The sequence below is a fragment of the Scylla paramamosain genome, chromosome 27, assembly GCF_035594125.1.
Source record: "Scylla paramamosain isolate STU-SP2022 chromosome 27, ASM3559412v1, whole genome shotgun sequence".
NCBI lineage: Eukaryota > Metazoa > Arthropoda > Malacostraca > Decapoda > Portunidae > Scylla > Scylla paramamosain.
The window spans coordinates 3,111,366-3,124,373 of record NC_087177.1 but is presented as its reverse complement, the minus strand read 5'-3'; the positions used below and the strand labels follow the sequence as shown (position 1 = coordinate 3,124,373).

General features: G+C 44.2%; 1 protein-coding gene across 1 annotated transcript; it reads left to right on the top strand.

Moving 5' to 3' along the window:
* The first annotated feature begins 4,741 nt into the window (after positions 1 to 4,741).
* On the top strand, positions 4,742 to 12,646 carry LOC135114394 (uncharacterized). Its single transcript, XM_064030296.1, has 4 exons — positions 4,742 to 4,807; positions 5,594 to 5,824; positions 11,763 to 11,926; positions 12,391 to 12,646. Exons 1-4 carry the CDS (start codon positions 4,742 to 4,744, stop codon positions 12,644 to 12,646), a joined length of 717 nt encoding a protein of 238 aa, XP_063886366.1.
* The last annotated feature ends 362 nt before the right edge of the window (positions 12,647 to 13,008 follow it).

Below are 13,008 nucleotides of genomic sequence, written 5' to 3'. Positions count from 1 at the left end.
ATCCTGGCTCGCCGGGAGAACCCACGCAAATTTATTACATATAAAAATCCACACACCACCACCACCATCACGCAGGACTTCACCCTTCCCCTTCCCTGCCTTGCGTCCCTTCCTTCCTCAAGTCCCATCTCGGCTTGTCCATCTCCCACCCACCCAATATCTTCACGAAACTGCAATTTACTTTCTTTCAGCTTCTTCCATTACAGCTTCATTCCGCGACGGGGCGACTCAGACACAGAGGCAAAACTTCCACCGTAAATTGCCGCCGTAACAGCGAAGAGCCGCAGGTCCGAGTGCCGCGGGAGGAGACGCATGACCTCACCCAAGCCCGGCCCGCCCTACCCCGCCGACATAAAACCTTCGAAGAGGACGAGAAGGAAGGAGCCGGGGAGCCTGATGGACGGTGGAGGGACTGAGGAAAGGGAAGGAAGGGGAAGGAAGGAGCAGACTAATGTAGGGGAAGGAAAGAGGGACAGAGAGAGATGGAAAAGAGAGAAGTAAAAAGGAGAAAGTGAAGAAGGAAGGATGATAAGAGGAAAGGAAAAAAAGCGAGAGAGAGAGAGAGCGCGAGAGCGAGAGAGAGAGAGAGAGAGGGCAAGCAAGGACAGATGGAGGACGAAGTAAGGGTGAGTGAATGAGGGGAATGACAGTATAAGAAGATAATAAAGAAAGAAAGGAAGAGCGGGGAGAGAAGACACAGCAAAGGAAAAGGGAGGGAGGAAGGAAGAGAGAAAGAAATATATTGAGAAAATAAGGAAGAAAATAAGGAAGGGAGAAGAGGGGAGAGAAAGAGGAAGCAAAGGAAGAAGGCAGGCAGGGAAGGAGCGTGAATGCAGGGAAGATAGTGTTAGGAGATAATGAAGAGAGGGATGTAAGGAAGGAAGGAAGCAAGGAGAGGGGAAAGAGGAGAAAGAGAAAGCAAGGGAAGGAGAGGAGAGTGAAAGAGGCAGGAGGACATGAAGGACTATCTGGGATGACAAGCTTATTACATCCATGATTAAACTTTTTTCAACTCTCTCTCTCTCTCTCTCTCTCTCTCTCTCTCTCTCTCTCTCTCTCTCTCTCTCTCTCTCTCTCTCTCTCTCTCTCTCTTTGTCTGTCTTGAAGTTTAAGAGCTCACTATCATAATTTCCGCTACTTACTTGACTTAACCCAACACAACTCAACCTAACCTAACCTAACCTAACCTAACTTAACCTAACCTAACCTAACCTAGTCTCATCTAACGTAAACTAAGCCAGGTAATAGGTGGTGTTGGTAGTGAATAGAGAGAGAGAGAGAGAGAGAGAGAGAGAGAGAGAGAGAGAGAGAGAGAGAGAGAGAGAGAGAGAGAGAGAGAGAGAGGCTGCCATTCGATTAAAGTTTTGAAGGAATGGTTGTCAAGTGGAGAAGAAAGACATAAATAGAATTAAGAATAACCCTAACAAAGAGAGGGGGGGAGAGAGAGAGAGAGAGAGAGAGAGAGAGAGAGAGAGAGAGAGAGAGAGAGAGAGAGAGAGAGAGAGAGCAAAATAACCCTAAAAACAGACATAAATAAAAGAAAATACTTGAAAAGACACAAGAAAAAAAAGAACAAGAAAACAACAACAACAGCAACAACCGGGAAAAAGAACAAGAACAAAAAAAATAGAAAAAATCAGCAAAGAAACAAAGGACACGCAAAAAAAAAAAAAAAAAAAAATCAAGTAAGGAAGAGCAAAGCAAAGCCTGCCACCAAAACACGAAACGAGAAAGAATAACAAGAAAAAAAAAACGCAGTAAATACTCATAAAAGGAGAGGAAGAGGATGCCAGGAAATAGTGAGGATGTGGAGAGGGGAAGTGGCGCCGAGGGGCCGGACGAGGGGAGATGACAGAGGAAAGGAGATTAGGGGGGTAAGGGTGAGGGAGGAGGAGGAAGAGGAGTAGGAGGGATGCAGGGTGAAAACAGGATAGAGAGAGAGAGGGGGAGAGAATGAATTGACAGACAACCTCACTCAGACAGACAAGCAACTTAAGACTACAGACAGACAGACAGACAGACAGACAGACAGATCAAAGGAAATAGGTAGTGGGCGTGTACAGTGAGGAATAGAAGAAAATATATACACACGAACAAAGTCGAAATTATCAGCAAATAAATGGAGATAAAATGTGACTGAAGTAGTTTGCTCTCTCTCTCTCTCTCTCTCTCTCTCTCTCTCTCTCTCTCTCTCTCTCTCTCTCTCTCTCTCTCTCTCTCTCTCTCTCTCTCTCTCTCTCTCTCTCTCTCTCTCTCTCTCTCTCTCTCTCTCTCTCTCTCTCTCTCTCTCTCTCTCTCTCTCTCTCTCTCTCTCTCTCTCTCTCATTCCCTCACTTACGTAATTTTCCCTCGTGCTTCTTATTTCTCGTCTTCCTCACACACAGCATCTTTGTTACCTTGCTCCCTCTCTTCCTCTTTCCATTTCCTGTGTTACATTTTTCCTCTGTTCTGTTTTATATGCATTAATTCACCTGCTTCTTTAACCTTGCATTTATGTTCTCGCTTCTCGCCACCTTAGCAGCGCCCGCCTGGCTTGGGAGTCCTGTGCCAAATTTCGTTCACTACGTTCCCAAATTCAAATCTAGGACTTGCTATTTGGAATTTAAGTTGATTCCGAATATGTTCCTTCTTTTGCTTCCCTCATCAGAATAAAATAAGACCAATTAAGTGTCTCTAATTGCTCTCCCTTATTTACATGCAGGCAATTACAACTCATTAAAGGTGAAGGGAAATCTCAGGGTGTTCTCATTAGCAGAGTTCCTAAATGCAGTCTTCAGATTGCGATGAGGGGGATAAAATATTTCAATTATGCTAATCACCAGGAAGTTGTTTTCAATTTTCACATCACTAGAATTGATTTTGCACGAGGAGAGTTTCACTTGGATTCCCGGACGCTCCCACCACACCTTGTCTACTTGAAACAATAACACAAAGTGGTGTGGATGGTGGCAGGCCGCCTCCCGCCCGCCAGCCAGGTGCTCCGGCCTTTAGACACCCGAGTACTGCACCTTGCTTGGCTGGCGGGAAATATTCACACAATACCTTCACTCGCAAAGCAGCCGACACAGCTATCGCGGAAGCTGCCCCGAATGAAGATCGTGATCAGCAAAGCACGCCATGGATTCCTTCACGAAGATTTTAGGACAAGCATTTCAGGGAACACGGCAGCGCAGATCTAGATAGGAAGCAAGTTACGGTCACGATGCTCTCTAATTCAATATATGACCACCCGACGCTGCAGTGGAAGTGAGACACAACACGGGGCCGGCACAGCGAAGAAGGAGCGAGGCGATGAATAGCGTATCCGGAGATTGAAGCTTTGGCGCATCATCGAGGAGGAGGAGGAGGAGGAGGAAGAGGAAAGGAAGGAGGAGGAAGACATGATGCAAGGAAAGAGAAATCCAGTGAGACATCTGGTGCTAGAGGAGGAGGAAGAAGAAAAGGAGGAGGAAGAACGATAAGAAAAATAAGAAAACGGAGGAGGAAAATGTGATGCAAGGCAAGAGAAATCGAGTGAAACATCTGGCCGCGGACGAGGAGAGAGAGGAGGATGTGATGGAAGGAAAACGGAATCAGGTGAAACATCTGGCGGAGACACCGTGCACTCTCAGCCCCACTCCTCTCCTCCAGACCCTTATTGGAATGGGGAGGCTCATAGTGTGTGCGAGGCCATCAAGGAAGAGGGGCTGCACAAGGACGGCTACTAAACGAGAAACCAAAGTAGCTTCAAGGAGGTAATCTTGTCCTTGAGATAGCTGACCGTGATAACTAAGTAATTTTCATTAGCGTGATTGGAGTGGGGATCCTTTTCATCTTCAAGTTCCTCTTAATTCTGGCCTGCCTCTTTCGTGATCTGAGCTTAAAGTAGAAGGAAACTTGAGCACATCCTATAGGGCGAGGGGGAAAATACGGGTGTTTGTATTTGTAAGTTTCCTCATTCGTAAATATAGCAAACTAGGTAAATGTACACAGCAAGGGAGACGCGGAAGCTGCTGTCAGGTACAAGGCTCACCTGGTTGTGGGGAGGGAGAGAGAGAGAGAGAGAGAGAGAGAGAGAGAGAGAGAGAGAGAGAGAGAGAGAGAGAGAGAGAGAGAGAGAGAGAGAGAGAGAGAGAGAGAGAGAGAGAGAACAATGAAATCTCTGAATACATGACACGGTATAACTCAATATTCCTCACTTCTAGGATGAAAAGTTTAAAAGTCACAATATAAAAAGTCAATATTTTTTTTTATATTTTACAACGAGCCAACCAGGAAAGGGCACCACAGTGAGGCGGTTGTTCCCCAATTGTAACCTTTCCTTCCCCTGTACGGTGTGTGTCAAAAGCCGTGTGTGTGCGTGTTATTTCCTGAACATTTTTTTACCTTTTCTTAATCAGTGTTTTTTTTTATTTCCTTTAAACACCAAGACTCACTAACACACACACTCTCTCTCTCTCTCTCTCTCTCTCTCTCTCTCTCTCTCTCTCTCTCTCTCTCTCTCTCTCTCTCTCTCTCTCTCTCTCTCTCTCTCTCTCTCTCTCTCTCTCTCTCTCTCTCTCTCTCTCTGCAACCCTCTATAAAACTCCTCCAGCTGAGCTCACGCCCCTCCTTCCTCCTCTTTCCTTCTCCCAACCTCTACTGAAACTCCTTACTTCTATATCCTGTTTTAACCTTTTCCCACTGCTGTCCGTCCCCCAGCACTTTTCCCCACGACCTCTACAAGTTCCCCCGTGTTCTCTTACAAGCCCCTCCTGGTGTCATGGTGTCCCCGGCCTCCCCCTCGATCATCACCGACACGAGAGGAGACGAGGAGATAATTTTCCCCGTAACCAAACACGACCTAAACTTCGCGGAATAATTACGAAGACGCGAAGTTGTCTTAACTCTCACGAGGGGGCAGCTCAGGGACGACAAAAGGGTGAAAACCATAACGGGGCTCACGAAGGAGAAGGAGGAGGAGGAGAAGGAGAGAGGGAGAGAGATACTATGAAGGAGTGAGAGACGAAGGAAGAGCAAGAGGTGGATGACAAAGATGAACGGTACGTAGTTGCAAAAGAGGTAAATAGAGAAGGGTGAGAGGAAGATAAAAAAAAAGAGCGAGAGCGTGAGCGAGAGAGAGAGAGAGAGAGAGAGAGAGAGAGAGAGAGAGAGAGAGAGAGAGAGAGAGAGAGAGAGAGAGAGAGAGAGAGAGACGCCGTTTGGGAAGAAGAATGGGATCTGATGAGACGAAGATTCATTGCCGATGGTGTGAATGCAAAGTGAAAAATGGAGGAGAGGAATGATGCACGGGTGATGCTGAGGAGAGGGAGAAGAGATAAGGATGGAACGAAGTACAGAGAGAGAGAGAGAGAGAGAGAGAGAGAGAGAGAGAGAGAGAGAGAGAGAGAGAGAGAGAGAGAGAGAGAGAGAGAGAGAGAGAGAGAGAGAGAGAGATGGAAAATAAATGCCAAGAGTGAAAGGTGAGGTAGAGAAGAACGGGGCAGCAGGGATAAGGAAGGCTGGGGGAGGGGAGCAGGGATATGGGGGGAGTGTGGCACCGTGGCCTCCGTACTGCGTATACTTAATCCTCTAGTAATTACACCATGAATCTCCCTCGTGGTTCGTCTGACAGCGACCGCCCATCCACCTCCTCGCCACGCCCACCTCTCCTCATCCACCCTCCCTCACCTCCTCGCCACGCCCACCTCTCCTCATCCACCCCCTCTCACCTCCCGCCACGCCCATCTCCCTTCACCCACACTCTCAACTCGACTCCCCGCCCAATGCCGCTCCGTCTCCAGCCACCCACACAGCGGCCTGCCACCACGCTCTCTCCTCCACGACGCCAGATAAGTTCGGCCAGGCGAGGCGAAAGGGCAGTCCCGGCATCCTTTAATTTTCCAATGTACAAATTCGTTAGAGCAAAACACACACACACACACACACACACACACACACATGTGTGTGTGTGTGATTATTTTTACATTATATATATATATATATATATATATATATATATATATATATATATATATATATATATATATATATATATATATATATATATATATATATATATATATATATATATATATATATATATATATATATATATATATATATACACACACACACACATACACAAATGGATCTACGTCGGTATGTACGTATGCGAGCCATTAATTAGCGGTCCCTTTCCCCGCACAAACAGGCCGCGAAGCTCAGCACGCTGGTTGGTAGCAGGGACGCTGGACCATTGCCTCATAAATTCATGGTATTGTAATGTGATTAATTTTCCGGAAACCGCTCACTTTATGTGGCCGTAACTCGTGTTTCGCGCCACCACGTCGAGGCGGAGGGCGGTGCGGTGCCACACGCACTGCGTGACGGGAGCGGGACTCAGGCAGGCTGGGGGAGTTTATGCTGGGAAGTTTATTCAAGCTGTACATTCAAGGTCAGGTTATCTCTGACCAACTTGAGATCCTCCTACATTGTTCATGACAGAACTATATATCACCATTATTGTAATTATTATTACAATAATAATAATTATATATATATATATATATATATATATATATATATATATATATATATATATATATATATATATATATATATATATATATATATATATATATATATATATATATATATATATATATATATATATATATATATATATATATATATATATATATATATATATATATATATATATATATATATATATATATATATATATATATATATATATATATATATATATATATATATATATATATATATATATATATATATATATATATATATATATATATATATATATATATATATATATATATATATATATATATATATATATATATATATATATATATATATATATATATATATATATATATATATATATATATATATATATATATATATACTATTATCAATATTATTATCATCATTATTATTATTATTATTACAATTGCCATCAGTGCATTCATCAGCCCGGTACTCTGCTCAAAACTAAGATTGTCGGGCTGAAGATCAGTGTGGCGGAGCAACCTCCATTTAGCATGACCCGTGTTCACCAGGAGTAGAATAAGCACAGGATGTAACCTGCCGGAGCTACCCGGCAGGAGCGGAAGTCTTTCAGCATGCACCCCTCCTTGTGTGTGTGTGTGTGTGTGTGTGTGCTTAGTCATAAGTATTTGGCGAAAGTTGGGAAGACTGAAAAATAAGACACTGAAATTGGACAAAATTCATCATTATCAGGTGAACTTTAGTCGTCCTCCTCCTCCTCCTCCTCCTCCTCCTCCTCCTCCTCCTCCTCCTCCTCCTCCTCCTCCTCCTCCTCCTCCTCCTCCTCCTCCTCCTCCTCCTCCTCCTCCTCCTCCTCCTCCTCCTCCTCCTCCTCCTCCTCCTCCTCCTCCTCCTCCTCCTCCTCCTCCTCCTCCTCCTCCTCCTCCTCCTCCTCCTCCTCCTCCTCCTCCTCCTCCTCCTCCTCCTCCTCCTCCTCCTCCTCCTCCTCCTCCTCCTCCTCCTCCTCCTCCTCCTCCTCCTCCTCCTCCTCCTCCTCCTCCTCCTCCTCCTCCTCCTCCTCCTCCTCCTCCTCCTCCTCCTCCTCCTCCTCCTCCTCCTCCTCCTCCTCCTCCTCCTCCTCCTCCTCCTCCTCCTCCTCCTCCTCCTCCTCCTCCTCCTCCTCCTCCTCCTCCTCCTCCTCCTCCTCCTCCTCCTCCTCCTCCTCCTCCTCCTCCTCCTCCTCCTCCTCCTCCTCCTCCTCCTCCTCCTCCTCCTCCTCCTCCTCCTGCACCTGTTGCAGCTCCCTCAGGTATTGTGTTGAAAATCGGCCCTAAGGAGGCGCCTCAGAACAAGCGGTGGGACTGCATAAAAGTACCAAACGAAAAAAAAAATCGTACACCTTAAAGCCAATGATAAAATACGAAATTCTGAAAGGAGAAGACGAAAAAAATAATAATGCAGCGGAGAGAAGAGTAAAAATAAAGGGAGAGAAGAATATATATTAAAGGAGAGATAAAAGTGGAAAGCGTGAGAGAGAAAGACGATAAACGAAGCCGAGGAGGAAAGATGAAATGCGGAATTAAAAGAGGAGCCCAAGGGAACAGCGCATGGAAAAAAAAAAAGGAAACGAGGAAGAAAGAGTGCGAGGGAGAGAGATGAGGAATAGAAGGATAGGAGAGGTGAGGGGACGGGACAAGGAGAAAAATAATATTGTGAACCGAGTGAGAAAAATGCTAAGTAAATGAGACGAAAAGAGAAGATTAGAGGCTCACGGATTTACATCGTATAATTGGAGGATCGAATTAAAGGGGAAGGAGAGAGAGAGAGAGAGAGAGAGAGAGAGAGAGAGAGAGAGAGATTCAGACACACACACACACGCACACACACACAAAGGAAGGTTGGTTATATATGGTAAAAGATAACGAAGGAGTGAACCAGGAGAAAGGAAATGCAGTGAAAATTTACGAGGGATGCGGAAGAAAGAGAGGAGCAGGAAGGAGATAAGAGAAGAATGATAAGTGTGTGCGCAGGGAAAAAGAAACTCCACCACTGGTAAAAGATAATACCAAAACTTTCACTCTTTAACTGCTGTATCCACACCAAATCTCTCTCCCTCTCTCTTGATGGTCACACTGCCTACCAGAACGAGAACTGGAAAAATAACTTTCTCTTTATTTTCCTCCCTATTCTTCTCCACCCCAAAAAAATTAATACCACAGTGATACTTTTTTTTTTCATACGCTCTTAAATTCCCCTAAAGCTCAAATGTAGAAAATTCCCCAGCCTCCCCCAGCCAGCCAGGCACCTCCACTTCCTCCCTCCCCTCCGCCGTTCCATCGTAGATCACCCTCACTGGGATGGTGGGGAGGAGGGAATGTGGAAGAGTGGAGAGATAGGAGAGAGTGTACCAGCTCCTCTCTCTCTCTCTCTCTCTCTCTCTCTCTCTCTCTCTCTCTCTCTCTCTCTCTCTCTCTCTCTCTCTCTCTCTCTCTCTCTCTCTCTCTCTCTCTCTCTCTCTCTCTCTCTCTCTCTCTCTCTCTCTCTCTCTCTCTCTCTCTCTCTCTCTCTCTCTCTCTCTCTCTCTCTCTCTCTCTCTCTCTCTCTCTCTCTCTCTCTCAATTGCGTACAACCAGCGCGTCCTGTCCTCTTGACACCCACTGATCCTCCCACGTTATTGTGTTTATTGTGTGTGTGTGTGTGTGTGTGTGTGTGTGTGTGTGTGTGTGTGTGTGTGTGTGTGTGTGAGAAACTTACCACGTGACTACCATAACAAACTGACTGACTGACTGACTGACTGACTGACACAGCGACTGACCGGCAGACCAGCAAACGCACACTGACAGACAGCAATGAGGACAAACACTATTGTTTATTTTTTGGAGTTGATTAGACCAGCAATGCAGTCAGGTCAACAGTGTGTGTGTGTGTGTGTGTGTGTGTGTGTGTGTGTGTGTATGCGTGTGTGTGTGTGTGTGTGTGTGTGTGTGTGTGTGTGTGTGTGTGTGTGTGTGTGTGTGTGTGTGTGTGTGTGTGTGTGTGTGTATTATTATTCAGTTCGCAGCCCTGCATACGTATGGGAATTAATTAAATATAAATAGGGTTTATATATGTGTGCATAAATTTAAAAAGAGGTAATGCGCGTGCGTGTGCGCGCATGGGTGTCTGCTTGTTCTGTGATATATAGAGAAAGGTATATATATATAAAAGCATGAATTATTGTAATTTATTGAAAGGAATTGAATTTTCAGAGGAAAAATAAACAAGTTACGGGCAAAAAATGAATAAACTCGAGCACAGCCGCTCCAACTTTTTTTTATAAATATTCACAGTGCACACACGTATTAAACTGGACAGACAAATAAACAAGCAAACAAACAAGCAAACAAACAAACAACAAACAAGCAAACAAACACACACACACACACAGACACAGGTGAGCCTCAGAGTGCACGTGTATTACCGCCACAACCTTCACCTCATCAGTAGATTTATGCAAGCGTCCCTCGCTATGAATTCTGGGAAACTATTCAATGGTGAATTATTTTCACCACTTTATTAATGAAGACTGAATATGGATATCAATGCCTGGGTTTATTCTTTTTCAAGGGGCTTTCAAGTTAAAACAAATAGAAAAATATATAGACAGATAAATAAACAGATAACAACATATCAGTTATCTACATTTACGTGAAAGCAAATCAACAAACATATGAACAAATAAGCAAGGAATTACGTAAATAAAAAATCAAACCGCTAGAGATAATAAACATTAAACGGGATGATAATTTAAAGCAACATATATAAATAGCAATAAAACTATAAACCAACTATGATGCGATAAAATGACTCGGGAATTGAATAAAATGAACCCAACAAGATTCTCTCTCTCTCTCTCTCTCTCTCTCTCTCTCTCTCTCTCTCTCTCTCTCTCTCTCTCTCTCTCTCTCTCTCTCTCTCTCTCTCTCTCTCTCTCTCTCTCTCTCTCTCTCTCTCTCTCTCTCTCTCTCTCTCTCTCTCTCTCTCTCTCTCTCTCTCTCTCTCTCTCTCTCTCTCTCTCTCTCTCTCTCTCTCTCTCTCTCTCTCTCTCTCTCTCTCTCTCTCTCTCTCTCTCTCTCTCTCTCTCTCTCTCTCTCTCTCTCTCCACGCATCCTTCTTCCTAGTTTAACCGTGACTAAAAACATTATATTTATGATGAAACTAAAAAATGTAGGAGGATCTGAAATTATAGAGAACTGTGCGCTTCTGTGTCTTTATGTATCTCCTTACTATAACTGGGAGAGTGACATGATAATAAACATAAGTAATAGCAATAAGAGTATCAATAGTCCCAGAGCGTCTTGTCAAAAGCTGAAAAAAAAAAAAAAACCACCGCCTCCGAAACAGCAAACAGTGAAAAGTTACAAAAATTCAGTGATATTCAGTTTATTTCCTTGTGTGTTGATAATTCACTCAAAGCGGAGAACACAAGACCGAGTATTCTGGAGCTAGGAAGTGTAAGGGACGAAGGAAGGAATGTTGATGCTGATGATTTATTCCAGTAATAGAGGTCATGACAGCAAACCAGGCACGGGGTATTGGTATTGTGCAGCGGGAGACCCATTAATTAAGTTCAAGAGAGAAGAGAAGTGCAAGACGATATATTATAGAGTTACTTGCCGGAGTACCAAGGAGGGTTGATGGCACTGATCAAACTTAAGAAAATGAAAGACACGATGAGACGAACAGCTTTCATCTCTGTCCTCTGTGTGTGGGGTAAATGAGGGGAAGGGATATGTTTGAACGTCTAAAGCATAAGTTAGCTGTGAGGTCAACTTCATACCTCGAGACTTGTACGGTAGGTCTATAGGCTTATTTCTTACGGGACGGTAGGTCTATAGGCTTATTTCTTAAGGGAAGAAAGATTATTTCCTGCCAATACGGTATGTGACACAAATCAAGGGAAACTGACTGATCTATTAACGAGGGAGCATAACTGTAAGCACGAAAACATGTAGCAGAGGAGCCTTCATGTCTGTGATAAATGACCCAAGCCTGACAACAGCACACAGCCCTCCTCTCCCACTGGGCTTCCCGCGCCGCAGCCTACACACTCACACACACACACACACACACACACACACACAGCCAGCAGTGAGTGGCGAAGGGAAGAAACCACATAATACTGATGCGCCAGCAGCCATTTAATTATAGAGCAACATTCTGCAGAAGACTTACTAATTTATCGAACTAGAGTTGCCTACACCAGGTCTCATCATGCTATTAATATTTTATCTCCACCGGTAAAGCCATCCCCTGCACCAAACCCTCGTGCCACCCACACAAAGACCATTAGAGGCCATCACATACACAAGCAGCACCAGACAAGCAGCGCGATCCTGGCCACTGCCCAACACACAGTGCGTCTCCAGCGCCAGCTGTCATCAAGTTGGATCTTGGTCGCCGTCATCCGGTGAATCCTCAACGGTTAAAGAATACATCAAGCTAAGGGCGCCGAGGACGATTATTAAAACATTCGATACTTTTTCGAAGCAGCTAAAATGGCGACTTGTTGTAAGAGTAGCGTGCCTCTCCATTCTCACGCCAAAGATGGCGAAAAAAAAACATGCAGTAACATCATTAAAGACAGCCACAGTGCTGTTAGTTAATTTTGGCAGTTAAATGCTGCATATATGTAATTAGGAAAGTATTTCGTCATTAAAGCTTATTATCTTGCTTCTTCAGTGAATATATATATATATATATATATATATATATATATATATATATATATATATATATATATATATATATATATATATATATATATATATATATTATATTCATACACTGGTCTAAAGCAAAAATGTTGCAGCACCCCACTAGCCTCGCAACACCAGCACCGCCACACTTTCCCGCCACCCTCCACACCGACAGCCCACACTCGCACCCGCGCCACCCTCCACACCCACAGGCCACTACCCACACCCACAGCCCACGCTCCACCGGCGCCACCCTACACACCCACAGTCCAGCCCACACCCACATCTGCACCACCACACCCACACCAGCGCCACCCTCCACACCCACAGCCGCACCACCCTACACACCCACAGGCCGCACCTACACGCACGCCACCTCAATATTGCTCATACATAAAATAACTAACACAATCACCACAAGGGGCAAATGAACGCGGGCGTCGTGTTCACTATTTCGCTGCCATAAATTACTGTTGAATATTAAATCGGGAATCCGAACACCGTCACTGCAGTAATCGAATGAAGAATAATAAACCAGTGTCAATAAGAGAGAGAGAGAGAGAGAGAGAGAGAGAGAGAGAGAGAGAGAGAGAGAGAGAGAGAGAGAGAGAGACTACGGGTATACAGTACAATTACACTCCCAAAGCAAACTTAATCAAGTCAGTAAATAAAAAAATAAAAACAGAATTTCAAGTTTAAAAAAAAGTATTGTAAGAAAAAACTTCGATTACCAATAATTTCTGCTTGTCATTCATGAAAATATCAACTGCGCGCCTTAGTTAATAATGAGAGA